The sequence below is a fragment of the Leuciscus leuciscus genome (genome assembly GCF_965113295.1).
Source record: "Leuciscus leuciscus genome assembly, chromosome: 14".
Taxonomy (NCBI): Eukaryota; Metazoa; Chordata; class Actinopteri; order Cypriniformes; family Leuciscidae; genus Leuciscus; species Leuciscus leuciscus.
In genome coordinates, this window is record NC_138738.1 from 761,779 (window position 1) to 786,676 (window position 24,898).

At 39.4% G+C, this 24,898-nt stretch overlaps 2 protein-coding genes and 1 long non-coding RNA gene across 4 annotated transcripts in view; 2 read left to right on the forward strand and 1 right to left on the reverse strand.

The window, feature by feature from the left end:
• Positions 1-1,767, reverse strand: part of LOC309474198 — a 5,234-nt gene extending 3,467 nt beyond the window's left edge. For both annotated transcript variants that reach the window (XR_014197230.1, XR_014197231.1), the window contains exons 1-2: positions 1,019-1,767; positions 1-366 (exon numbers count right to left, since the gene is read on the reverse strand). The exon at positions 1-366 is cut by the window's left edge and continues 301 nt beyond it. This is a non-coding gene — a long non-coding RNA (uncharacterized lncRNA). The remainder of the gene's footprint in view (positions 367-1,018) is intronic.
• Positions 1,768-1,943: 176 nt separating this feature from the next.
• On the forward strand, positions 1,944-10,815 carry prelid3b (PRELI domain containing 3). The gene is made up of 6 exons (XM_082136571.1): positions 1,944-2,066; positions 4,723-4,891; positions 6,391-6,480; positions 7,692-7,762; positions 7,909-8,011; positions 9,536-10,815. The coding sequence occupies exons 1-6, from the start codon at positions 2,035-2,037 to the stop codon at positions 9,650-9,652; spliced, it is 582 nt and encodes a 193-aa protein (XP_081992697.1). The 5' UTR covers positions 1,944-2,034; the 3' UTR covers positions 9,653-10,815.
• Positions 10,816-12,234: 1,419 nt separating this feature from the next.
• On the forward strand, positions 12,235-24,380 carry aurka (aurora kinase A). Its single transcript, XM_082136486.1, has 9 exons — positions 12,235-12,472; positions 12,784-12,852; positions 13,207-13,480; positions 13,560-13,596; positions 14,298-14,489; positions 18,337-18,475; positions 19,045-19,193; positions 22,292-22,466; positions 23,893-24,380. The coding sequence occupies exons 2-9, from the start codon at positions 12,787-12,789 to the stop codon at positions 24,061-24,063; spliced, it is 1,203 nt and encodes a 400-aa protein (XP_081992612.1). The 5' UTR covers positions 12,235-12,472; positions 12,784-12,786; the 3' UTR covers positions 24,064-24,380.
• The last annotated feature ends 518 nt before the right edge of the window (positions 24,381-24,898 follow it).

The window sequence follows — 24,898 nt, forward strand, 5'->3', positions numbered from 1 at the left end:
TGGGAACTTTCAAAAATATTTATTTTTTTGGAAATGTTAGCAAAACGAACATATTTTTGTTATCTGGGAACAGCCTATAGGTCAGTCGTTGACCTTTGAGGGAAGGGATGATGATTTGAGAGTGTGTGGATGGTCTGTGCCGTCAGTGTGTGTGTGTGTGTGTGTGTGTGTGTGTGTGTGTGTGTGTGTGTGTGTGTGTGTGAGTGTGTGTGTGTGTGTGTGTGTGTGTGTGTGTGTCTCTCTCTGATGTGTGATTCCTCTCTGTCTTTCATCCTTACATGTGGAGAAGCTGCTGTCGTCTGTGACCCGTGATCCTCCTTTACCTGATCATCACTCCGCTTTCATCCTGATGACTCAATCCCACCACTAACGTCACACACACACACACACACACACACACACACACACACACACACACACACACACACACACACACACACACACACACACACACACACACACACACACACACACACACACACACACACACACACACACACACACACACACACTCTTGTACATCTATCTTTATGAGGACATTCATTGACAGAATGCAATCTCTAGCCGCTTACCCTCACCTTACCCATCACAACTAAGTGCCTAACCCGACCCCTGACCCTAAACCGACCCTTAACCTCATTATAACCTTATCCCTAAAACCAAGTCTTGACCCTCAAACAGGCCTTTAAAGGCTCTCAGAAACTGAGGACCGGCCAACATGTCCTCACTTTACTCTCTCTGTCCTCACTCCACTGGTCTAACACTCGACCTGGTCCTCACAAAGATAGTTGTACAAGTACATACACACACACACACACACACACACACACACACACACACACACACACACACACACACACACACACACACACACACACACACACACATATAACTGAGTGCTGACAGAAAACACACACACACACACACACACACACACACACACACACACACACACACACACACACACACACACACACACATAACTGAGTACTGACAGAAAGAAAGCATCGCCACCTACCGGGGGAAATCAGCAACAGCAGACACACGCCTCCTCATGTTTATACAGTAGATCTTTTCAGAACTGATAATCAGTAAAAAAAAAAAATCACACCACAAGTTAATCACAGTGACTTTACTCTCTTCTCAATGACTGAAGCTGAAATATAATATTAGTAAAAGTAAATGTGTCATTTTAAATGGATGATCTATTCTACATGGTCTAATGTGTTTGTCTTCACCTTGAAATATTCAGCGACATTTATACATAATTACTCAATTCATAGTATTGATTAAACAACTTATAATTTAAATATATTTTAAACACTTGGCAAGACAAAGTAAAAACACTGATATATAGTTATGAATTAGAAAAGCAAACAAACATAAAAGCATTAAACTCCCCATCACCAGCGGTGGGCGCCTGATACTCACACGTGACAATAATAAAAAATAAAAATCCCATAAAATCGGATCCTGGTTTTCTAAAGGTTATTACAGAGTTTCCACACACCTGAGCTAAAGCAGATTCCACCAGAAATATCAAACCTAGACCAATGCCTATAAAATAACAAACCTGTCTCTTTGATTTAGCTGAATTTGACCGTTTTACTGATTTTAGCAGATGTAATAATTTTCAAAAATATTATAAAGTGAATCAGAAAGTAGAAAGTAGAAATAACCTTCAATCTGAGGTCGTTGAGAGAAAATATGTCGTGTGTGAGCTCTATAAACACACTTGGACAGAATGTGCACTAGAAGCACGTGATGTAACACATTTCCTCTCATGTAATGTTCCCGTAGTGAACTTTTTAATGGTTGTTCCATTATAGTTCCGTACACGCATGCGCACATTCTCCGGGCGCGAGGTTTTCCACTCAGATCCCTCAGCTCTGATTGGCTGGATCGGTCCTGCGCAAGTGCTTGCGTCAGCGGTGGGCGTGGCCTGATCTCAGTGTTCTGGAACCGACGGCGGAAGCGGCACGGTGTCACCAAGCGGCCCTCGCACATTAAACATCTACAAAACCACTAAGAACCATGAAGATCTGGACGTCAGAGCACATTTTCAAGTGAGTGAATGTCTTATGTTTCATTTTAATGAGGAGGAAGGCTAATTTTAAGCGCTTAAATGACCGCTGATTTGCTCAGAGGTTTGCTCGTGCACGAGGCGCGCCAATCTCTTTAACCGCTTTTCCTGTCAGACACTCAGTTTTATAAAAATAATGTTTTTAATTTCCAGTGTATTTATATATATATATATGTTGTTGTATTGAGTCTTGGACGTCAGAGTATTAAAAATGTTAGTAAGTTAATGTAAAAGCGATAGTGTATTATAATGAAGTTAACGTTATATGCTAATGCGGCTATCTGAAGTAAATTACTTTTATCGACATGACTGAAGATTAATAAGTATAACTATCGTTAACTAATAATGACTGCAACCAGAAGAAGAAGTTTTTACTAAGTGAATTAGAGAAAGAGTTGTGAGCTAGTTGCCGGTTAGTTACACAATCTATCCTGCATGTCCTTGGCAGTGAAGGACTCACGTTAGGCTAATTAACTTAATCATGTTGAGTTTGTACAGTGAAAGTACAGTGAAAATCTTCTTTTGTCCATTATTCGCAAGAAAACAATAACATAAGCAATAAATATAGGAGAATACTCAATAGGGATGCTCGATATATCTGCCATCTTATCGATATCAGCGGATATATACTAATTTTTAATGTTATCATTATCGGTTCTATAAGAAAATGTGGCCGATATATTAAAGCCGATAAATAATGGGTTATTTCCCTTAGATGAGACACTTCAACGTTATGGTTTTAAATTGCTTGAAATAAGATCAGAAGCACTTAAAAAAAAAAAAGGAAAATACAGTCATCCAAAGTCTGTCATATCGGCTACATTAAATTATAATGAGAACATTTAAATTTTTTACGTGGCTTTTAATGGTGAGACTTTTGTTTTTTGCAATCAGGCTCTCAAAAATTATATAGAAAGTCGAATTTAGATTTATTGGCCAATATATCGGTTATCAGATTTCAAATATAACAAATTATCGGTATCGGCCAAAATGCTCATATCGCAGCGTCCGTGTTTAATAAAGATTGATCAGAGATTATCATTCCTAGGTTTGTTACTGTATCGTTTATTCTTACTAGTTGTGTATTTTTATTTATTTATTATCTTTGCATTTTATCGTTTTTTATGCATCTCTAAAATGGACAAAATCAGACTTTCATCAAATGACAGTAAAGCTCCTGAATCTGTAGTTGTTCTTCAGTGGACAGACACTCACTCCAGCTGATTCTGATAGTAGTTAGTGTGTGATAATGATGATGTGGAGTCATAACATCATATCAGCTGCACTGGACATTGACCTTTGAACCCACGCGTGTGAATCTGGACATTACTCAACTCTCCTTGGCGAGTGCTGTGACCTTTCCTCCACATGACGTCACGCGTCACATGACCACCGGCGGTCTCCCAGGCAACCATTCACATGACGGAATGTACTAGGCTTATGTTTAACTCTTTACTTCATTTCACACACATGGGGCTGTAACAATAAAAAACACGCAAACATATATTTAAAAAGCTATAAATGTATAATTAAAAAACAAACACACTTTTTGTTCCAGTGTTTTAGTTGCGGTTAGTTAAGTTTGTTCTCAATCCCTTTTTTTTACACATAATCACATCCACATATTGATCATTAATCATAACTAAACTCTTTACATACACTCTTAAAGTCACCATGAAATTACAAATGGACAATTCTAGTTTTTTACGGAATATTGCAGTGTTTATTCTTAATGAATTGTCATTTTTAACTTCATGTTCCCTATTTTGAAGAAAACACTAGTGCAACTTCCCTTTCATAATGAGTTTAAATAAGATTATATCACAGATATTAGATCAGTTTCATTAAGCAATGATGACTTGGTTACATTGTCTTTTAAGGACATGAAGAAGCTTCTCTATCAACACAAACAAATGAACAATAGAGAACTGAGATATTAATGACAAGTGCAGTAATTCCATGTTTTCTTAAAGCATTGTGTTAAAAATATAACTTAGATTGTACACAGAATATATTCGTCGGACATTGATTTCATATGAATTTCATGTGGACATAAAAGCTCTGCATTTCTAATGCTATCAGTTTTTTTTTAATGTCCTAATTCATATTTTGACGTGATTGTAGGAGTTTTGCCCTGTGCATCTCTTAAAGAAGTGTCTGTACATGTGTTTGCTGATGAAACAGAAGTTGGTCTTCCTCTTTCTGACTGCGGCGCTGAATGAACCGGCTCGTGATGATCACGTTGCAGACGCTTTAACTGAAGTCATTCCTCAGTTGTTATGGTTAAACACATGCAGAAACACAGTTATATAACTCCGTCACTCGCAGCTGTTGCGCATTTAAACGCCCTTAATATTGGCTGATTTCTAGATCAGCTTAAAGGCACAATATTCTCGTACGATAAGATGGAACTGGATAATATTCTGAATCAAACGCCCTTAACTTTTTTACAACAGAAATGAAGCATCACTGAACTGACTTAAGCTGGACTGTGATGCTATTTTCTTCTGGAAACAAACTTTGTTGCATTATTTTCCTGTTATCTCTGTAAATCTGCTTTGAAACGATGAGTTTTGTAAAGCGCTGTATAAATAAAGGTGGTGTGATTATAATAAAGTTTCTGCTTTTGTCTCGCACAGCCATCCATGGGAAACCGTGACGAACGCCGCCATGCAGAAGTACCCGAACCCCATGAACCCCAGCGTGTTCGGCGTGGACGTGTTGGACCGTAACGTGGACCAGCAGGGACGCCTGCACAGCAAACGCTTGCTCAGCACCGAGTGGGGTCTGCCGTCCATCGTTAGATCGGTACAAACTTCCTCTTTTCTCCTGATGATGCGTCTCAGTTCGTCTACTTAAACTGCGCCCTGAAAATACTCTTTTTCTGAAGAAAAGTAGATAGTTTTGAGTGTGTGTCAGAAGAGTAGACGAGCTTTAGGACACACGATCACATCATACAATTGTTTAAAGGTTGCTCTGTCACTGTAAACTGACCTGTCAATCATCTTATCACAGAAAACTGACCTGTCAATCATCTTATCACAGAAAACTGACCTGTCAATCATCTTGTCAAAGATAAAATCCTCCATTTCCTCCCGTATCGGAGAGAAGTGCAGAATCACGCTGATCTGCAGTCGTGGGTCTTTCATGCGGAGACTCCTCATATTAATGCAGAATGATGTATTTAGAAGTTAATGGCCGAACGGATCTTTATAAAAGTCCACATTATTGCAGATGAAATATAACATGGATAACATTAAATATTTTATTATCAGGTTAAACTTTGATTAGTCACTCAAACCTTTATCTAAACCTCTCACCGTCGGTAGGGCATATCCGCCATGTTTTGTAGTTTTTAAACATTTTTTACTCGTGTTTGTAGTTCCTCCTCAAGTGCAGTGGGTTGTGGGTAATATTAGCTGTTATAGTGAGACGAATCCACAGGGATAGTAGACCTTCCGGGACTTCCGGCACACTCTCTTCAACACACTTATTCTAATCTCACACACTGTTACAGGATGGATAGTGTGAACACTTGAGACGCAGGGCTAGGCTAATCTGTTTGTTTAAGCTAGCAGCTGATGCTAATCTTGAAACTGGAACTCAGTAGCTCTCATTGTTCTCGTCACGTTTGGTTGAAACCATCAAGCCGGGGTGTAATCTCGCTTTCGTATCCCAGTGAACCTCTTTCTTCTCTGGCCTGAGCGTGAGAAGGACTCCTGACCCGCAGACGACCCGACGGAGAGGTTATATCGGTCCGGCTAGTCCTCGGCACATGACGTCCTGGTGTCGTGTTTCTGAATGAACTGTTCTGTTCTGCTGTGACGTCTGACGCGAGTGATTCCTGACCGCGACCTTTACATTCATTCCACTCAAGGACCCACAAAACTTCCCAGTTTGATTCCTAGAGCTCTTGTTATTAGATTACATTACTTTAAAGATTTTGAAAAGAGTCTCTTCTGCTCACCAAGGCTGTTTATTTGATCAAAAATACAGTAAAAATAGTGAAATATTATTATAATGTAAATCATCTGTTTTCTATGTGAATATATAGTAAAGTGTAATATATTCCTGTGATCAAAGCTGAATTTTCAGCATCATTACTCCAGTCTTCAGTGTCACATGATCCTTCACAAATCACTCTAATATGATGATTTGATGCTCGACAAACATTTATGATTATTATCAGATTGAGTTTTCTCTTGACTTTTTTTACACTGATTTTAAACTGAAGCCGAAACTGAGTGTGTCTTGAGATCACGGTCTGTTTGATTTAGACGTCAACCCCCTGTCTTGTTCTTCCACAGATCATTGGCAACACACGGACATGTACGTACATCCAGGAGCACTCCATAGTCGATCCCAAAGAGAAAACCTTTGAGCTTCAGTCGACTAATGTAAGTGCACGACTGCTATCAGTGAACACGTGTCGGCACACATGCTGGAACATGATCAGATTGAGTCAGCACTTTACATTCATCATCTGATTCATACAGCACTGTCCCGTTGCCTTTTCTCCATCACGTACTTTAGGAATCATCATTAATTGGGTATCATTTGGAAGCTTAAACACTCAAAATTCATCTTGTGAAAATGGTTTTAAAATTGAAAACGGTGCTTCCTCGCATTTTGTAACAAATCCTTGAAGCCCTAAAATTATACGTAAATCTATTTATTTATTTTTTCCAGAAAGCTAATTTTATTTAATTTTGATCATATTTTTTCTATTTTGTAATGCACATTTTGGGGGGATTTTTTTGTTATTGGTTATTTTATTTACCTTTAAATGACTAGATTTGATCAATAAATAGTAAATAAATAGTAATTTAAGCACGTTCCTCACATTCCTTCAACTTAAATTCAAAATAACTCACAATTTCATGCATAACCCTTTTAATTCAGCTCTAAATATCTTACATTGAGTGTCTTTGCCGACCTCTTGTGTAAAAATAATAATATAAGATGATATTTCATGACTCTAAGATGGGCTTATATCTCTATATGGAGCAAATGAGCTGTTCCTCTGGGTCCTAAAGCCAGTTTCTCTTCAGTGTGCATTCAGATACAAATGTAGACATTCTAAAGTACATTTTTGGGTAAAGTTTTAGCATTTTTCTATGTGTACTGAAGCATTCCTCACATTCCATTCATTCCTAAGGGGGTCAAATTGACCTGTGAGGGAAAGATTTGTTACACTTTAAAATTTCAATTTCAAATTTCATTGAAAACGTATAATATTTTGGTTCAAGTGTGATAAAAGTCCTGGGGTCTTGGACCCCTCTAATGAACACTTGATGTTAACATTTTTGAAAAGTCTAAATGGCCCGAGGGAAGGGTGAGGGTTAATCATAGCAGCACAATTGTCAAGATATCAAGTTAATGTGAACCTGTCAGGATGTTTCTGGTTTGTCAGCATTTCCTGCACACCTTTTCTCATACGTTCATGTTCTTGCCTTCAGCAGTTGAGTTTGTGTGAATGTCATCTGGAATTAGACACGGCCAGTCTGTGCATAACAGAGTTGCATTCTGGGAGGGAGTTGGTTTCTCTTATGGTTGCATATTCTACATATGTGTCATATTTATCGTCTGCCTGGTTTTCTCACCGTAGATCACCTTCACTAACATGGTTTCTGTGGATGAGAAGCTCACGTACCGACCGCACCCGGAGGACCCGGAGAAGTAAGAGTCCCTCTCTGTTTAACTACCATGAGGCTAATACAAGTGCTTCACATTAGGGCTGTCAAATAAAACATTTGTCGAATTTGAAAATCTGCACATTCGAATGCAAAACCTGTGCACTGATGCATGATGTGCTTGCCCTACAGGACGATGCTCACACAGGAGGCCATCATCTCTGTGAAGGGCGTCAGTCTGAGTAGTTATCTGGAGGGACTCATGGCATCAACCATCTCCGCCAATGCAGGAAAGGTCAGACAATCAAAACACGGGGCAACCTGTCACTCACATGAGATCAGCCAATAGCAAACCACAACCATCCAACCAGTTCCCCACAGACACAATCAAGCCCCACCCACATTTATTCTTGTTCCTGAAGCGTTTCGCTCGGATATTTGACATTATAGAGGAGAAAGTACTAGCGCAACTTCCCTTTCATGACGAGTTTAAATGGTGAAATGCCTTTAAATGAACCTGGATATATGTAATATCCCTTTTGTGTCCTCGTTCCTGTAGTGTGTCCTAGCTCTCCGGTGTCTCTCGTCTGCTGTAGTGCTCCACTAATCCTGATCTGTTTGATGCTCATATGTCTCTCATCACACTATTCAATTAAAACATGCATGCATAACACATTCTGAAATGTAAAATAAATATACATTATATAATATTTGCTCAATTAGAACTAAGTTGAAAATGAATTACATGAGAAAAATTATTTGAACAGATTTAAACCTTAGATGGCAACTTTTTGATTCTGTAACACTATATTAAATCGTGGGAAATCCAACAGGGCTGTCAGAAATATATGTAATAAATTATAATAAAAATAATAATAGAAGATAAAATAAATAATAGTTATAATAAAAAAACAAATGCTATAATACTTATTTTGAATCCATTTAATTTCTTTGTTGAACAGTTTTGTCTAATGTATGTATTTGACAGAACTGTTAAGCAGAGGCAGTGGACTAATGAATAAACTCTTTTCAAAATAAAAGTCCCCTTCGCTGTCAAAAGTCACATTGTCAAGCAGAAAAACGGCCAATGCTGTTTAAGAACTGCTAAATATTGACAGATTTATGAGTGAATCAATTTTCAATGAACTGATCAAGACCTTCTCAAATGGCTCTCAAAAACGAGTCATTTCCTCCAGTTATCAGTCAGTTCTAGAACTATATTGATCTGAATAATGACTCTGATTCTGTTATTTTCCTGTTTATTACAGTAAAAATAAATAAAACTGTCTGCACACTTGAATCCTTTCAGCAAATTTAATAGCCAAGCTTTCGGTCAAACGACCATCCTCAGGGCCTGTTTATTACAGTGAAATATCTGTATAAAGTGCTATAGAAATATAGCTGTCTTAACTCAACTCAACTTTTATTTATAAAGTACTTTCAAAACCATTAGAATGGACTAAAGTGCTGTCCATAAATAGTAAATGACTCTAAAATACAGAGAAACATACAACCAGTCACTCACAGTTCTCAGACCTGTCAGACGCCAAAAGCTTGATAAAATAAGTCTTCAAGGACTGATGTGGACTTAGACCTGATGTGTGAATGTGTGTGGTTCACATATAGTCTATTATATTGTATATATCTATATATCTGAAAGATTTTATGGCCTGTCTGACTTGTGAATGTTTTTAAGTTTGCATCATTGATTCTGTTATTTTCCTGTTTATTACTCTAGAAATATAGCTTGACTTCAGTGTTCAGTGGCTAAAAGATTGTACGTTCTCTGACGTGTGTGTGTGTGTGTGTGTGTGTGCAGGGTCGTGAGGCGATGGAGTGGGTGATCCGGCGACTGAACTCTGAGATCGAGGAGCTGGCTATCACAGCGAGAGGAACCCTGAGGACTCCCATGGCCGCCGCCGTCACTGAGAAGTGAACGCCAGTCTTCCTCTCTTCTCTCTCGGTGTGGAGGAGCTCCTCTCTGTGTCCCGTGAACTCAAGCGTCTACATTAGAGGCTGACGGGACTGTGGCTTTACACCCACCGCTGTCGACGCACAACAAGACGACGACGGGGAAGAGTAGAGTAGTTTTAATAAACCAGTATAACGGGACAGATGGATGTTCTCTGATGCTCGAGGACACGTCTCGGTGAGACTGCAAACCCTCGACGCATCGCTTCACCAGCACTTACACACTTGAAGAATGCTAGCAATATTATAACTAATTATATTTACTATTATACTGTTAAAACAAGGAAGGGAACAAACTAATCCAGGACCATCAGACGTGTGTGCGTTGGATTCTTCAGAACGTTAGTTCAAAACTAACGAGCACTATCATCATAATCATCATCATCATGTGACTCGAATGTTCAGTGCACTGCTAATTATCTGTAGTGAACATGTTTATGGAGGTTAATCGAACAGGAGGCGGATGGGATGTTGGATCGGGACATGAGGAAGACAGAGCTGTGTGTGTGTGTGAGACGATGGGAGACATCAGAGGTGTGTGTGTGTGTGTGACGATGGGAGACATCAGAGGTGTGTGTGTGTGTGACGATGGGAGACATCAGAGGTGTGCCTTCTGCAGTGTGTGTGTGTGTTCCTGGAGCGGAAATACATTCTATTTATTTATTTATATTTTGTAGGTTTATGGAATTTCAACTCCAGCATCCAAAACTGTACCATTATGCAGATGAATATCAGTCCAGCTCTTCAGATGCAGTAACGTGTGACTGTCCAGGTGTGTGTGTGTGTGTGTGTTATTGCTTCAGCACAGAACTCTTCAAGCAGCGCCATACAGAAACTTGTGTTTTTGTTTCCTTCTCAGTAGATTTAGCATTTTTTTGTTGGGTTTTACTGGTATATTGTGATGAAACAACTGCATTTAAACAACTTATTTATACTGAATGTAAATATTTGTTTACAGGCATACTTAGTGTTACATATTGACAAACGCAACTTGGTGGAAAGGTTGAAATCATTTAGCATTTAGTTTGTGACGGTACTGACGAAACGAGGTGATCTCGGCCCATCATCTGTTCTCAGAACAGCCAAAGCTGTTTACAGCTCTACAAATAAACTAACATTCATACTGAACACTGGCGTGTGTGTTTCTGTGAACTCTGGAGGAGGAACAACGGCTGTGTTTCACAGGAAACTGGCTGAACACCACAGCGTTTTACAACTTACAACTAATGTTTTACTAAAGGCATTCGTTTAGTTTAGAAGTCTTGTACAAACCACACCGCTTTCTGTTTCATATTTCAACTGAATTATTGAAATACTTTGGGGATGATGGAAGAGAAACACTACAAGTAAATAAAGCTCACATTTTTATTTATTATTAGGCATTAAGGACATAACAGGCATTTAAAACTATAACAACTCAAAGGATTGGTTTACATTACAATAAAAAATAAAATAAGAATATATATACAGTACAGGCCAAAAGTTTGGACACATTACTATTTTTAATGTTTTTGAAATATTTGTAATATTGTGATATATTATTACAATTTAAAATAATTGGTTTTCAATTTATTATACTTTAAATGATCATTTATTTCTGTGATGCAAAGCTGAATTTTCAGGATCATTACTCCAGTCTATCACATGATCCTTTAGAAATCATTCTAATATTCTGATGTATTTCGAGTGTTGGACACAGTTCTGCTGCCTAATATATTTGATGAATAAAAGGTTAAAAAGAACTGCATTTGTTCAAAATAAAAATATATATTTTTTAATAATATAAATCATCTTTACCATCACTTTTTAGCAATTTAACACATCCTTGCTGAATAAAAGTATTGATTTATTTCAAAAAAAGAAAGAAAAAAATTACTGACCCCAAATGACTGACCAGTAGTGGATATTGCTGTTACAAAACATTTCTATTTTTAAAACATTTGCTTCTTTTTTAAAATCTTTTTTTTTACTTTTTATTCATCAAAGTATCCTAAAAACACATATCACAGGTTATGAAAAAATATTAAGCAGCAGAACTGTTTCCAACTTTGATAATGAATCATCATATTAGAATGATTTCTAAAGGATCATGTGATAGACTGGAGTAATGATTCAGTAAAAAAAAAAAAATCTGTATTTTTGATCAAATAAATGCAGGCTTGATGAGCAGAAGAAACTTGTTTTAAAAACATTAAAAATAGTAATGTGTCCAAACTTTTGACCTGTACTGTATATATATATATATATATATATACAAACACATTATTTTAAATATAAGTAAAAAAAAAACAATCAGTACTTAAAGAAGAGCCATAATAAATAAGGCTCTAATGCCATTACATCATTATTTAGCCGTTATTACGTCACACAGAGGAGGCTACAAAGTAACATTAGTCGAGTTACACTGTAGCCCTTCTTGTGTGTGACGATCTTTCGCGCCCCCTGCTGGCCAACCGCGGTACAATGGCATGTTTTCCCGGCATTACTTGCGGGGCCCTTGCGTCACATGACGGAGTCTCCAACAACCAATAGGATTCCAGTTTACTGTGCCTTTTGACCAATCAAAGTCAGCTTATATTTAAAGGCATTTTTAAGTGGGGTATTTGAAATTAAACAGGCCAGACTCGCGGTCGCAGAGGAGAATCGCGTCGTCTTCTAATATACAGTTTAATGAGTTTTCGTGATATTAATGATCACACACGACTGATTTAAAGCGGTGTGAAGGAAGTGTTCGTGTTCGTGTGGAATTAGCGGAGGGTTTGTCGTGAGGAAACGGCTAGCTGAGGTAACGCTGAGCGTCACGACGACGCAAACACACTTTTGAATTGAATGTGTCACTGATTTATATCTTAAACTTTATTTTAATCTATAAAGCTGTGATTTGATGGAAACCTCAGTTTGTATGTCATCTGAACGGTGACCATCGTGTGACGGTTTAATATCGATGCATGTTAATCCAGGACTCTTGCTTTCTCTCCTGATGTGGTTAAGATCTGTGTTTCTGTGTAAGATCTGAAAGATCTGTGTTTCTGTGTAAGATCTGTGTTTCTGTGTAAGATATGTATTAAGCAATTAATGTGTGTTGTTCAATCTCAGAATATGGAAACCGCTTCAAGAACCAAAGCAAGCAAAGATCTGAAGATTCAACGACCTGAACATGAGAAGGTATTTTATAGGAACTCTATATTGTTATTATAAGCCTCTGTATTTTTCTAATAAACTTGGGTTATTGATAAGAAATCTTAATAAGCACATATGTGCAAAGGTTATTTTCCTTTACCTGTAGTATTTTCACCTTTAAAAATGTCAAACTAATGGTGTATTCTCGGTTTTTGTCTTTGAATGCATTTATCTGTTATAATGTTAAATGCAAATTTTAAAAAGGAGCTATTTTTTTGTAATCATCTAATAATCAAAGTGACATTATTTTCTTCTGGACTCAAACTTTGTTGTATTATTCTCTGTAAAGCTGCTTTGAAACACTGACTTGACATTAGAATGTTTCCTGGTGTTCTTCAGGGTTCTGGACCCAAGAGAGTTCCCGTGACCCAGAAGGCTGTGTCGACCCCGCACACGCGTGTCCTCGGGCCGGCACACGGACCCCAGCGCATTCAGCGCCCTGCCAGTCAGCAAAAACCCACCGGCGTCTCGGCTCCGGGGAAAACCCAGTGTCCTGGAGACCAGAACGCCAATCCAGATCAGCTCAAAACGCCTGTGCAACACAAGCCGAAGCCGGTTCCTGCAGCCGAGCCTAATAAAGCTCCCGAACCCGGCAAACAGGACAAACCTCAGCGTAAGCTTGGATGCATCCGTTCTTAATCACGTCCTTAAATGTTGAGAACATCATAATGACTCTTTCTGTTCTTTTCCAGAAACTCCTTCCAATGGCACGTCCAATAATGCCAATAAGTAAGTTATTTACAAATTCTTAAACTCCATGAATTCAGTCCCAGAGTTTATCATCTTTTTCAAATCGATTGTTTATTCCAGTTGCTGAATAGCTCATTTTAGGATGACACAAGTTTGTAAAGTTCCCCTGTAGTCTATAATTGTATCCCTTTAAAACTCTTCTTTTATCACCAAAATTATATATTTAAGTGTTTTTTCTTAAAATATCTTGACTGTAACTCGACACCCTTGCCTCATTTAGTATGTGCGGTTCTATGAATATGCAAATGAGCCCCGCCTCCATTCACTCAGCTCAGAGATCCACTGGTTGACGATCACACGTTGATCTGATTGGTTACAAGGTAGTTTGTGACGTCAGAAACACCAGCGATTTCAAAGCGTGTGTTTGAGACTGTCTTTGGTTCACTGCAGTTTTAAGGAGGAAATACTCAGCAATGCTGTCGACTTATGAACTTACACATGGATTGTCTTAAAGCAGATTAATAACACCGCATACACACAATAAACAACATTAAAAGCTTAAATTTTAGGAGGAGATAGGCATGTTTACTTATTACGAGTATTGTAAACCCTATTACTTGCCTCAAGGCCGTTTTAATCTGTGTTCTTGATGACAGTTTTCCATCTGGTTCATGGACTGTGTTTAATGCCTTCAGTCTTGTGTTAATGAGGAGCGGTGTGTCTGTGTGTCTGTTCTTCAGGAAAGCATGGAGTTTGGAGAATTTCGACATTGGCCGAGCTCTGGGCAAAGGCAAGTTTGGGAGTGTGTATCTGGCCCGGGAACGTCAGACCAAGTTTATCCTGGCGCTGAAGGTCCTGTTTAAGAAGCAGCTGGAGAAGGCCGGCGTTGAGCACCAGCTGAGGCGCGAGGTGGAGATACAGTCCCATCTCAGGTGTGTGTCATACATAAGAGCACTTCCGTCAATGAAACATCACACTAAAGCCTGGAAAGCATTTAATTCATTATCAGTAAATATGATCGAAAATAAAGTACATAACCAGCCAGTGTTCAGAACTCTCTGCTTGCCGTAGCGCGATTCAAAACGGTGAGCTTGTAGTGATGTTTTTAACTCCAGTGGTTCTGGTGGATTTCCACGGGAAATTCAAGCATGTCTTTGCGTCATCACATCTGTCCACAGTCACATCTGTCCACAGTCACATCTGTCCACAGTCACATCTGTCCACAGTCACATCTGTCCACAGTCACATCTGTCCACAGTCAGAAGAGTCTGGGCTAGTGCGCTATGAGTGTGAGGAGGCTGGAGATTTATAGCGTTTTCTCACAGCACTTGATATATTAAACTTAGCACTTTGATGGTGGATCCAGAAAGGTTTAAACGATAATCACCAGTAGATTCACCCGCTGTAAAACACAAAAGACTTCGGAGTGTCTACAGAAAAAGAGACTCTAATCAGCTCATGCGGAAACAAGGATAATATCGGAAGGGCATTAAGTGTAGTCACCAATGCTGATGTTGTTAACATTAACAATTTGAGAAAGTATAATTTGCACGGTTTGACTTGATATAAGCGATCGTTAGATTTAATCGGCGTGATTTACTGCAGTGCTATTTCCCCTGAGCTGGTCAGAACAGAAGTGGATGTTACTGGTTCAGAACATTTCCCGGTGAAAACTCTTATGTTGGTCATACTTCCCAAAAGTAGGATCTGTGATAGCGAATGCCAGGATCCACACCAGCTGACAGCCGCATGTTCTCCTCTAAACACTGGATTCATCCGCGCTGAGCTGAGGCACAACCCATGTACAGCTGATAATCCCGCAAATAACTGCAATTGCAGAATTCCTTACAGAGAGGGTGACAGGAACAAATACAGACTGCAGCTTTAATTAGATTTAATAACCTTAGCTTAAAATTCCCACACACAGACGCGTGATCTAGCCTACGCTCTGTGCTCTGACGGGGATCAGGGATGTGGGACGCCAGCAGGAACAAGACCATCTCTTTTATAATCTTCATGTTTTCTACTTGTTGTAAAAGTTCTGAAGAGTGAATTTTATCTTCCACAAGGGGGAGACATTTAAACTAAGTTTGATTTTGCGCTGCCAGTGAAAATAATTTGACGTGCGAGTAAAAAGGCTATCTGCGTTTCTCTACTGTACCACAGCAAAGAATGTGAATATAATAGGCCTAATTAAAGTGAACCAAAGAAAGAAACGTTTATAATTTCCTGCGACATTGGGTGAGCCGTGAGTGAAGATTTGGGAAAAGAAACGAGATTCCCAGTCCAGTGGTTTTATCACTTTAGGGCTGGAATACTACTTGACTTTTGTGCTCGTTTTGGCAAGTTTTCTTTCTTTGCAGTCTGTGCTCACTGCCGAATCAGAGCCTTGAATGATGGCCAAAGACTCCAAATGTTTATTTTAAAGTCCCCCTGTAGTCAATCATTTTAACCCTTAACTCATCTTTGATCACCAACATTACATATGTAAAAGGTTTTTTACTTAAAAAAAAAAAGAGAGAACAAAGGACTTAGTATGCGCAGTTCTATGAATATGCAAATGAGCCCCACCTCCACTCACTCAGCTCAGAGATCCACTGGTTGACGATCACACGTTGATCTGATTGGTTACAAGGTAGTTTGTGACGTCAGAAACACCAGCGATTTCAAAGTGTGTGTTTGAGACTGTCTTTGGTTCACTGCAGTTTTAAGGAGGAAATACTCAGCAATGCTGTCGACTTATGAATCTACACATGGTTTGTCTTAAAGCACATTAATAACACCACATAGACACATAAGCTACATTAAACGCTGGATGTTCACCACAGGGGGACTTTAATCATGCATGTGTTCCTAAGTTGCATTCGGATCGACTTGAGTCCTTCAGAGTCTTTTTTTTTTTTTTTTTTTTCTGGATTTGAAGTGCGCTTCCAAACCCTGCAAAAAAAATCTAAATCAATGTACAAACTGACAGTTTTCTCTGCTCCCATGAGTCTTTAATATTCAACCTTGCCATATATTAAAGTTTCATGAGAGCAGTGTACCAGGTTTATTTCTTCAGTTTTATAGCTTGGAGTCGTTAGCTTGAGTCTCCTAAGGCCCCGTCCTCACTACTGCGTTTTCGTTTAAAAACGGAGACCTTTTGCTACGTTTGCACCTCCCGTCCACACTAAAACGGCAAAAACGGAGACCCAAAACGGAGAAGTTTAGAAACGCTGCCGACCCGTTTTTCGTTTTGAATCTCCAGAGGGCGTTTTAGTGTGGACGGGTCAAAACGGAGGACTTTAGAAACGATGACGTAGTGGAGGCTCACGCTCGGCTCTATGATTGGTTTCATCAGTCATGGCGTATATCTTTGCTAGCAGCTGTTGTGCAAGTAAATTCTGCATTTTACACTGCTATAACTGCCTACATGCGCCGGAGGCTAGGGGTGTGAACCGACACTGGTCTCACGGTTCGGTTCGATTATGATTATTATGTCATCGATCCGGTTCAATTCGATATCACGATGCACCGCATCCTCAATTTTAAATTTTACTTCAAAAGTGATGTGTGCGCGCATGTGCTCGCCTGTTCGGGAAGTTGCAGTGACAGAAACAGTGACATTCCAGTTTAAGTTTCAACGGATTAAAGCTTGTTTATGACACTAAGAAAAGGAAAATCTGTCAAATAAATTTTGTTTTAAAGAAATGTTCATTTAAAAGCAGCGCTCATTAATCAGTGTATTATGTTACCATTAAAGATGCGCGCATCAACCGTCGCCGAGTCCGCTGTTGAAAGTGACGATCATCCATTTATAATCACGCGTAACAACACAGAATAATTGTAATTTGACCATCGGGTGCGGATACTTAAATCAGAGAAAGTTATTGGGGCGGGTGGGTGATTTGTTTTTGGCTGCGGATTCGGGTGACGGAGCTCATCCACTTACTCTAAAGCAGTCAGACTCTGCCGGGCGATAACAGCTCGGGGTGAAAACGGCTAACGTGGTTTATCAAGTTAGTGGTATTACCTCCTGCATATTCTATTTGTGCGTGACATGAGCGTACACAGCGCGTGTCTTCTGCAGGTCGTGCTTACCAGGTTGTTCATAAAAGCCGAAATGTGCCCAGATGTTGGCTTTTAAAGTAGTTGGAGCATTTTTTATTTTCTCTCACTCGCGTCTCACCTCCCTCTGCCATTGTATGCTACCGCAACAAAGCACGTACGCGACAAATGACGTAAGAAAAGCGTCAGTACATTATAACCGGTTATGGTCTATTACTGAACCGATACCGAATCGTCCTCGTCTGCATCGCGATGCATCGTAGAAACGATTAATTTTGACACCCCTACCGGAGGCAAGCTATTATTCCAGCGATCTGTGACAATTCCCGTGTGCAGCGGCGGCATTGACCGTACATGGAGCGGCGGGTTTGGGTTAACCCGGGAAGAACCAGCGCATGGTGGGATAATTTTATCAATGAAGTTGTGTTTACACCAGCACGCGCATGCCCAGTGTTGGTGAATGGTCACGTGATCCGCGTTTTCAGTCGTTTTAATGTGGACGGAGATCAATTCTAATACGCAGCTAAAATGCTGGTGTGGACTGAGATCGTATTCGTTTTAATTCTCCGTTTCTAAACGAAAACGCAGTAGTGTGGACGGGGCCTAAAGACTCGTTATCCATCAAACAAATCCAGGGAAATTTGTAACTTCAGCGTTGAGACTCATGCATTAGGAAAGTAGGATCTGTCTGTTGTGAAGTGAACTGACTCTTGTTTTCTCCTCTTCTTTCAGGCATCCCAATATCCTGCGCCTCTACGGTTATTTCCACGACACGGCACGTGTGTATCTCATCCTGGAGTTCGCTCCTAAAGGAGAGCTGTACGGAGAGCTGCAGCGCTGTGGGACTTTCAATGACCAGCGGAGTGCCACTGTAAGTGTTTCAGTCTTACTTTAAAGGTGCAGTGTGTACGTTTTAGCGGCATCTAGTGGTGAGGTTACGAATTGCACCCAACAGAAGTTACGGTGGCCGACAGGAAGTGATGTCGTTGTCATCGTCTGAGACCGCAGAGAGTAGCTCAGTTAAACAATGAGGTTTCTTTACAAAGACAAATTGAGATTTTATTTTCTTAAGTAAAACGATATGTTATTGCGAATATTACTGTTACCTGTTCATCATTGTGTCAGTGTTTTATCCGCTGACTTTAGCTGAAGCTTCTCTGCATGAAGAACAACAGTGACGAAACGGGTTTGTCTGCTCAGGGCCACCGTAGAAACATGTCGATGTGAGCGGACCCACGGTGTGTGTAGAGAGAAATGCCTCATTCTAAGCTAATAAAAACATAACTGTTCATTATGTAAGATCTTTATACACCACTGAAAACAGTTATGTTTATGATATTGCCTTTCTGTCAGCAGATCCTCCTGAATATCACACACTGCACCTTTAAACATGAGTAAAGACTTTTGAAGTCAATAACGTCTCATATTGTGTGTTTGCAGTATATAATGGAGCTTGCCGATGCGCTGAGCTACTGCCACTCGAAGAACGTGATCCACAGAGACATTAAACCTGAGAACCTGTTGCTGGGGGCCAATGGAGAGCTGAAGATCGCGGACTTCGGGTGGTCCGTCCACACGCCCTCCTCCAGGTGACGCTTCTGCTTACGTGCGATGTGATTGGGGGAGCAGCGGATCCGCCGCCCCACGGTTCGGCACGTGTGATTCGCGGATTAACTGCTGAATTTAACCATCATAGACTAAAAGTTTATAATTTGGACCTGTTTTGTCTTGCCAATTTACACATTCAAACCATTTTAAACTGGAAGGAAGAGGCGAAAACCGCGTTCTGTGCGCACAGCCACACACACTCACAGAGAGAGAGAGATGTGTTTCAGACAGTGCTCAAATTGATTCCTCTTTCGACTTTCCTTGCCCTGTTTTTTATATATATATATATATATTTTTTTTTTTATCCAATCCGTTGCTTAAACCGTAAATGATCCGAACCGTGAATTGTGACCCGTTGCATCACTAGCTGTGATTCAGGCTGATGTTAAAGGAGAACTCAGGGCAAGTTAACCTTGATCGTTATACCTTTGTGAGTACCATAGAAAAGAAACCGAACCGGATTGGTGCTTGTAGTCTCACGCTGAAGTCCCGTGGGAACTCAGCAGGGTCCCCGCGGATCCTTAAAGTCTTAAAAGGTCTTAAATTAGATTTTTTTTTAATTTAAGGCCATAAAAAGTCTTAAAATATATATTTTAAAAAATGTCTTATTTTTACTTATGAAAGGTCTTAAATTTTAGATGACACTTTGACTTAGACTTATCTAAATGCTTTCGAAATTAAAACTATCTAATTAGCGTAGGCCTAATTATTATTTTTTATTCTATCTTTGTGGATTTGCTTGTTCACGTGACAATTCGCGTCACTTACGGCAGCATATTAGCCTACGTCTGTCTCCTGCACGCCAGAGGAGAGAAGAACACGAGTCAATGTCAGTTCAGTTGTAAGTTCAGTCTTTATGTGCTTAGGAGTGTGTGTGTGCGATATTGTCTATGAACTATGATGATATTGTAATCATTGTTTTAACTATGTACGAGGCACTGCGAGTGCGAGCTGACATCGCGTTTGTCTCTCGCTTGCTTTCACTGCGTGATGTGTCAGTGCAGTTATAGATGTGCCCAAATGAGTTTGTCTTATATTTATATCATATTATGTTGTTATATTAGAATATCACATGAGCAAGAGTGCCGTTTTCCTGTGCATAATTGCAAATGTGCAAAATTATAAATCATTTCATATTTAAATATTGAATAGCTTTATTTATGCAATTGTAAATGAAGTGTAAACATAGTAGGCTAATGCCAGTTTTGATGCCGCTTCTGCGTCACCTCTGCACTGCAAGGATGGATTTTAATTTAATGATTTAATTTGACATTGGTACTGTGTTATTCTAATATAATTTAATTTGAATGTTAGAATTTGACATAAAAGGTGATGCATACCTCTAAATACGTTTAGAAACAATGTCCATATATAGGTGAGTGAGGATAGGAGCAGGCTTCACTCAATGCATATACTATTAAACTTTAAGAGTGCTAGCCTGGATAATTAGAATGTATAAAGTAGGAAAGAGGCCGCACTATGCAAAAATATACTTATAAATATACTATATAGGTGAAAATGCCCCTGGAAATCAATTTAAGGTGGCAAATATTGCCCCTTAATAAAAATGTTAATTTCGGTCACTACTGTGAACTGACCACTGCATAGAATATAAAAAATATGAATATCGTGGGTTTGCTGTCAACAACAGGCCTAAACCAGTCAGGGTACCAGTACAAAAACACAATCCGTAAAATATTATCAACAAAACTTTGAAAATATCGAGACATATTTTTGTCAATATTGCACACCCCTAATGTACGGTATTAATTTAGATTTCTTCAGGTCTTAAAAAGCCTTAAATTTGACTTAAAATTGTCAGATACCCCTGCTCAGTTGTAGCCGGAAAAAGGTAAATAGCAGTGTGCAGGTGGGAGGAGCTTAGTGTGTGGGAGGAGCTTAGTGTGTGTGAGGAGCTTAGTGTGTGTGAAGAGTGAAGATCGGAGTTGCTCACGAGTGAAGAAGAAATGGTTCGCGTTTGTGCCGTTCCGAATTGTGGCAACAATGCGAAAATACAAGAACTTACATTTTCATCGTCTTCCTTCCCATGACCTGGAGATTCTGCAGCTGTGGCTAGTTGTACTTCAACTTGATGTGCAAACGCCCATACAAGTACTACGCGCTAAAGATTACCGCATTTGCAGCGAACACTTTGACAAGGATGACTACACAGACACTACACAGACACAACACAGCGGGGTCATGGAAAGGAAGACGATGAATTTAAGTTCTTGTATTTTCGCATTCTGTTGCCACAATTCGGAACGAACAACTGAGTTCCCACGGGACTTCAGCTAGCCGTCTAAATTTAAAGGATTTAAACAATGGCTAAGTTGCTAAACGCATTTTGTTGTCATGTAAGGGTCCTGTTCATGTTGGACAGACATTTTAATTGCATTTTGTGTCTGTTAAGAGGCACAAAGACACTCTTTAGGTTTATGCCCCCAGAACTGCCGTTTTAGCTGAATGGGAGCTCTGGGCATTAGCTGTAGCAGCTCCGCGTTGCAAGCACCAATCCGGTTCGGGGTTTTTTTCTATAGACAGTACTCACAAAGGTAAAACTATCAAGATTAACTTAAAAATTGCCCGGAGTTCTCCTTTAATGCTGGTGTGATCGGCATTACCTGTTTAACTGATAGTTCACCCAAAAATGAAATTCTATCATTACTCACCCTCATGTTGGTCCAAAGCTGTAAGACTTTCATTTCATCGTTCATTTCTGGAGCATCATAACCGTCTGATGAGGGACGATGCCCCAGACCCCCCCACAACAAATTACTTCGTAAACATGTCACCTTTTTCAGCACTTGTGAGTTTGCAGGTCTGTTTTAGAGTCCTAATTACTGTGCATAAAAATACATATTTTGTAGTAAAAAATAAAAATAAAAAATCAGTACTTTTTATTTATTTTTTACTTTATTTTCCTTTTTGAAGTATAAAATGAGGGGTGCCAGTTTAACTGGTCAGTACGGTTTAGCTGTGGTTTTATCAAAGGTAAATGTGTGGCATGTTCATGAGAAGTGTGTTTGTGTGCTGGTTTAGGGAAACTGTGTGTTAATCATGCGTGTGTGTGTTACAGGAGGTCGACGCTGTGCGGAACCCTAGACTATCTTCCTCCAGAGATGATCGAAGGCAAGACTCATGATGAGAAGGTTGATCTGTGGAGTCTGGGAGTGCTCTGCTACGAGTTTCTGGTTGGCAGGCCACCTTTCGAAACCAAGAGCCATGAAGAGACGTACCGCAAGATTTCCAGAGTAAGTGAAGTAACTTACCCTGTAGTTCTGGTCATCTGTGCAAAGGCATGTTGAACTCCTTGTAATGCACACTATTGAGAATATTGAGCTGAAGCTTGACTTCACAAAATTAAATTGCAATTAGATATTTTCCCAAAATCGCACAGCCAAAATTCATATTTTGTTGTATGAATATGAGCATACAATATATCAAAAGAACAGACCAAAAATTGCTGCACCTCTTGATTGAAATAACATCACAACATTTGTTATTTCCATCAAGAGGTGCATCAGTGTTTGGTCCAGATCTTGTATTGTCTCCTCCTGCACATCCCAAAGACTTTCACTAAATATAAGGTCTGTTCTGTGCGACAATGATTCTTCATGCTCCTCCCAACCATTCTGTCACAATCTGAGCCTGATAAATCTTGACATTGTCATCCTGTATTAATGCCATGATGTGTCCTCTTCCTACATGGTGGTTTAAGAAATGAAAAACGCCATTTATTAGGGTTTGAAGAACTGTTGCTAAAAAAGATCCAAACATAAAGGGTTAGTTCATCCAAAAATGTAATAAAAAAAAAAAATCCTGGCTCTTCCAAGCTTTATAATGGGAGTGAATAAAAGTAATCCATACGACTTCAGGGGTTAATAAAGGCCTTCTGAAGCGAAGCCATGCATGCGTGTAAAAAAAAAATCTGTAATTATTACTTGATTACTAGCTTTCGGTTCCATCTGTGCGTTCATGAGAGAATCGAGTTCCGGCACATGACGTAAGACTTAAGCGTAGCGTACGCATTATAACGCTTAGAAGAGCCAGGATATTTTTTTATTGAACTGAGTTTGGCTGAAAGAATAGTCATATACACACAGGATGGGTTGAGGGTGAGTAAATGTGACCCTGGACCACAAAACCAGTCACATGGGTCAATTTTTGTAAATTGAGATTTATGCATCATCTGAAAGGTGAAAAAATACGCTTTCCTTTGCATTGATGTATGGTTTGTTAGGAAAGGACAATATTTCGCCAAGGTACAACTATTGTTAATCTGGAATCTGAGGGCGCAAAAATCTAAACATTGAGAAAATGGTCTTTAAAGTTGTGCATTTATGTCCGTGACTTCTGCATCCACTCACAAAAATAAATGTTTTATATATTTACAGTAGGAAATTTACTAAATATCTTCATGGAACATGATCTTTACTTAATATCCTAATGAGTATTGTCGGCTTTTGCCACAAATATACCTGTGCGACTCGTGACTGGTTTACTGATCCAGGGTCACTGAACTATCCCTTTAAGGATTTGCCTATTTAGATCCAAAGTTTTTTTTTTTTTTTTTTGGGGCTGGCCGGTGTATCTTCCTATAAGCTTCCACTCATTTTCTTTCAGTCTTCATTCATTCATCCATGCATACATCCTCAAACCACATGTGTTCCTCTTCAGGTGGAGTTCACCTATCCAGCTCATGTGAGTGAGGGCAGCCGAGACCTGATCAATAGACTTCTGAAGCACAACCCAATGCACCGACTTCCCATCCAGGGAGTAGTGGCTCACCCGTGGGTCGTGGAGAACTCCACCAAAGCCCCAACCACTCGCACGGCCACCGACGACTGAAGACTCGCTGGTGTTGTGGTTTGAAAAACTCGCTCTTCAGATGTGAATTTTTGGAACCAAACAGACTTGATGTGCCACTAAATTACTCTTCATGTGACTCGCTCTGTCAAACTTTGTATTGCTTTTTTGTGTTGTATTGTTCACATGCTACAATTTACATGTATTTGTAAATATGTAATTAAGACACAATGTACAATTTTACCATTACTTGAAATAATAAATGTTGTTTTTATAAATATAATAACTTGCAAGGATCTCAATATAGTACTTTTAATGTATTTTTCTGTTTGGGAATAAATTGGTTTTAAGGTAAAACATTTGTTGAATGACTTCTCTTGAAAAGCTCTGTTTGATCTAATACTTGTCTCATATAATGGGGGTTTATTGCTCTCAGATATTGCTATGTTATTGGTTAGACCTAAATCTCAAACTTGTATTGATGGCCAGGTCTATATGTAGTGTAAATGCTGACATATGATCCAGTTTAATCCAAAACTGCTTTGAGAACAGACGGAGCGCGTGCTGATTTTGTTCCCGTCTCATTTGGCGCCTTCGCATATTCAAACTTCGCGCCTCGACGTGACGGTTAAAGTTGGTACATTTTCAACATGAAGGCGCGACATTTGAGCACGATTTTATTCTTTCTTTCAGCAAGGAACTACTCGAGTTTCTACCATTGATTACTTTCAATGTGGTTATTTTAAGTTTTAAAGCCTAAACACTTTAACGGTCTGGAAAACCTCATTCAGGACATTCGGTCAGTCGTACGGGTTTGGAACGATAATAAAGGTGAGTAAATGAAGACTGGATTATTTCCTTTCCGTTTGTTTTGTCA

Coding starts and splice junctions, on each gene's coding strand:
- aurka (XM_082136486.1), top strand. CDS start 12,787: ATGGAAACCGCTTCAAGAACCAAAGCAAGCAAAGATCTGAAGATTCAA. Junction 13,481..13,559: donor CAAACAGGACAAACCTCAGC/GTAAGCTTGGAT, acceptor GTTCTTTTCCAG/AAACTCCTTCCAATGGCACG. Junction 14,490..18,336: donor GAGATACAGTCCCATCTCAG/GTGTGTGTCATA, acceptor CTCTTCTTTCAG/GCATCCCAATATCCTGCGCC.
- prelid3b (XM_082136571.1), top strand. CDS start 2,035: ATGAAGATCTGGACGTCAGAGCACATTTTCAA. Junction 2,067..4,722: donor ACGTCAGAGCACATTTTCAA/GTGAGTGAATGT, acceptor TGTCTCGCACAG/CCATCCATGGGAAACCGTGA. Junction 4,892..6,390: donor TGCCGTCCATCGTTAGATCG/GTACAAACTTCC, acceptor GTTCTTCCACAG/ATCATTGGCAACACACGGAC.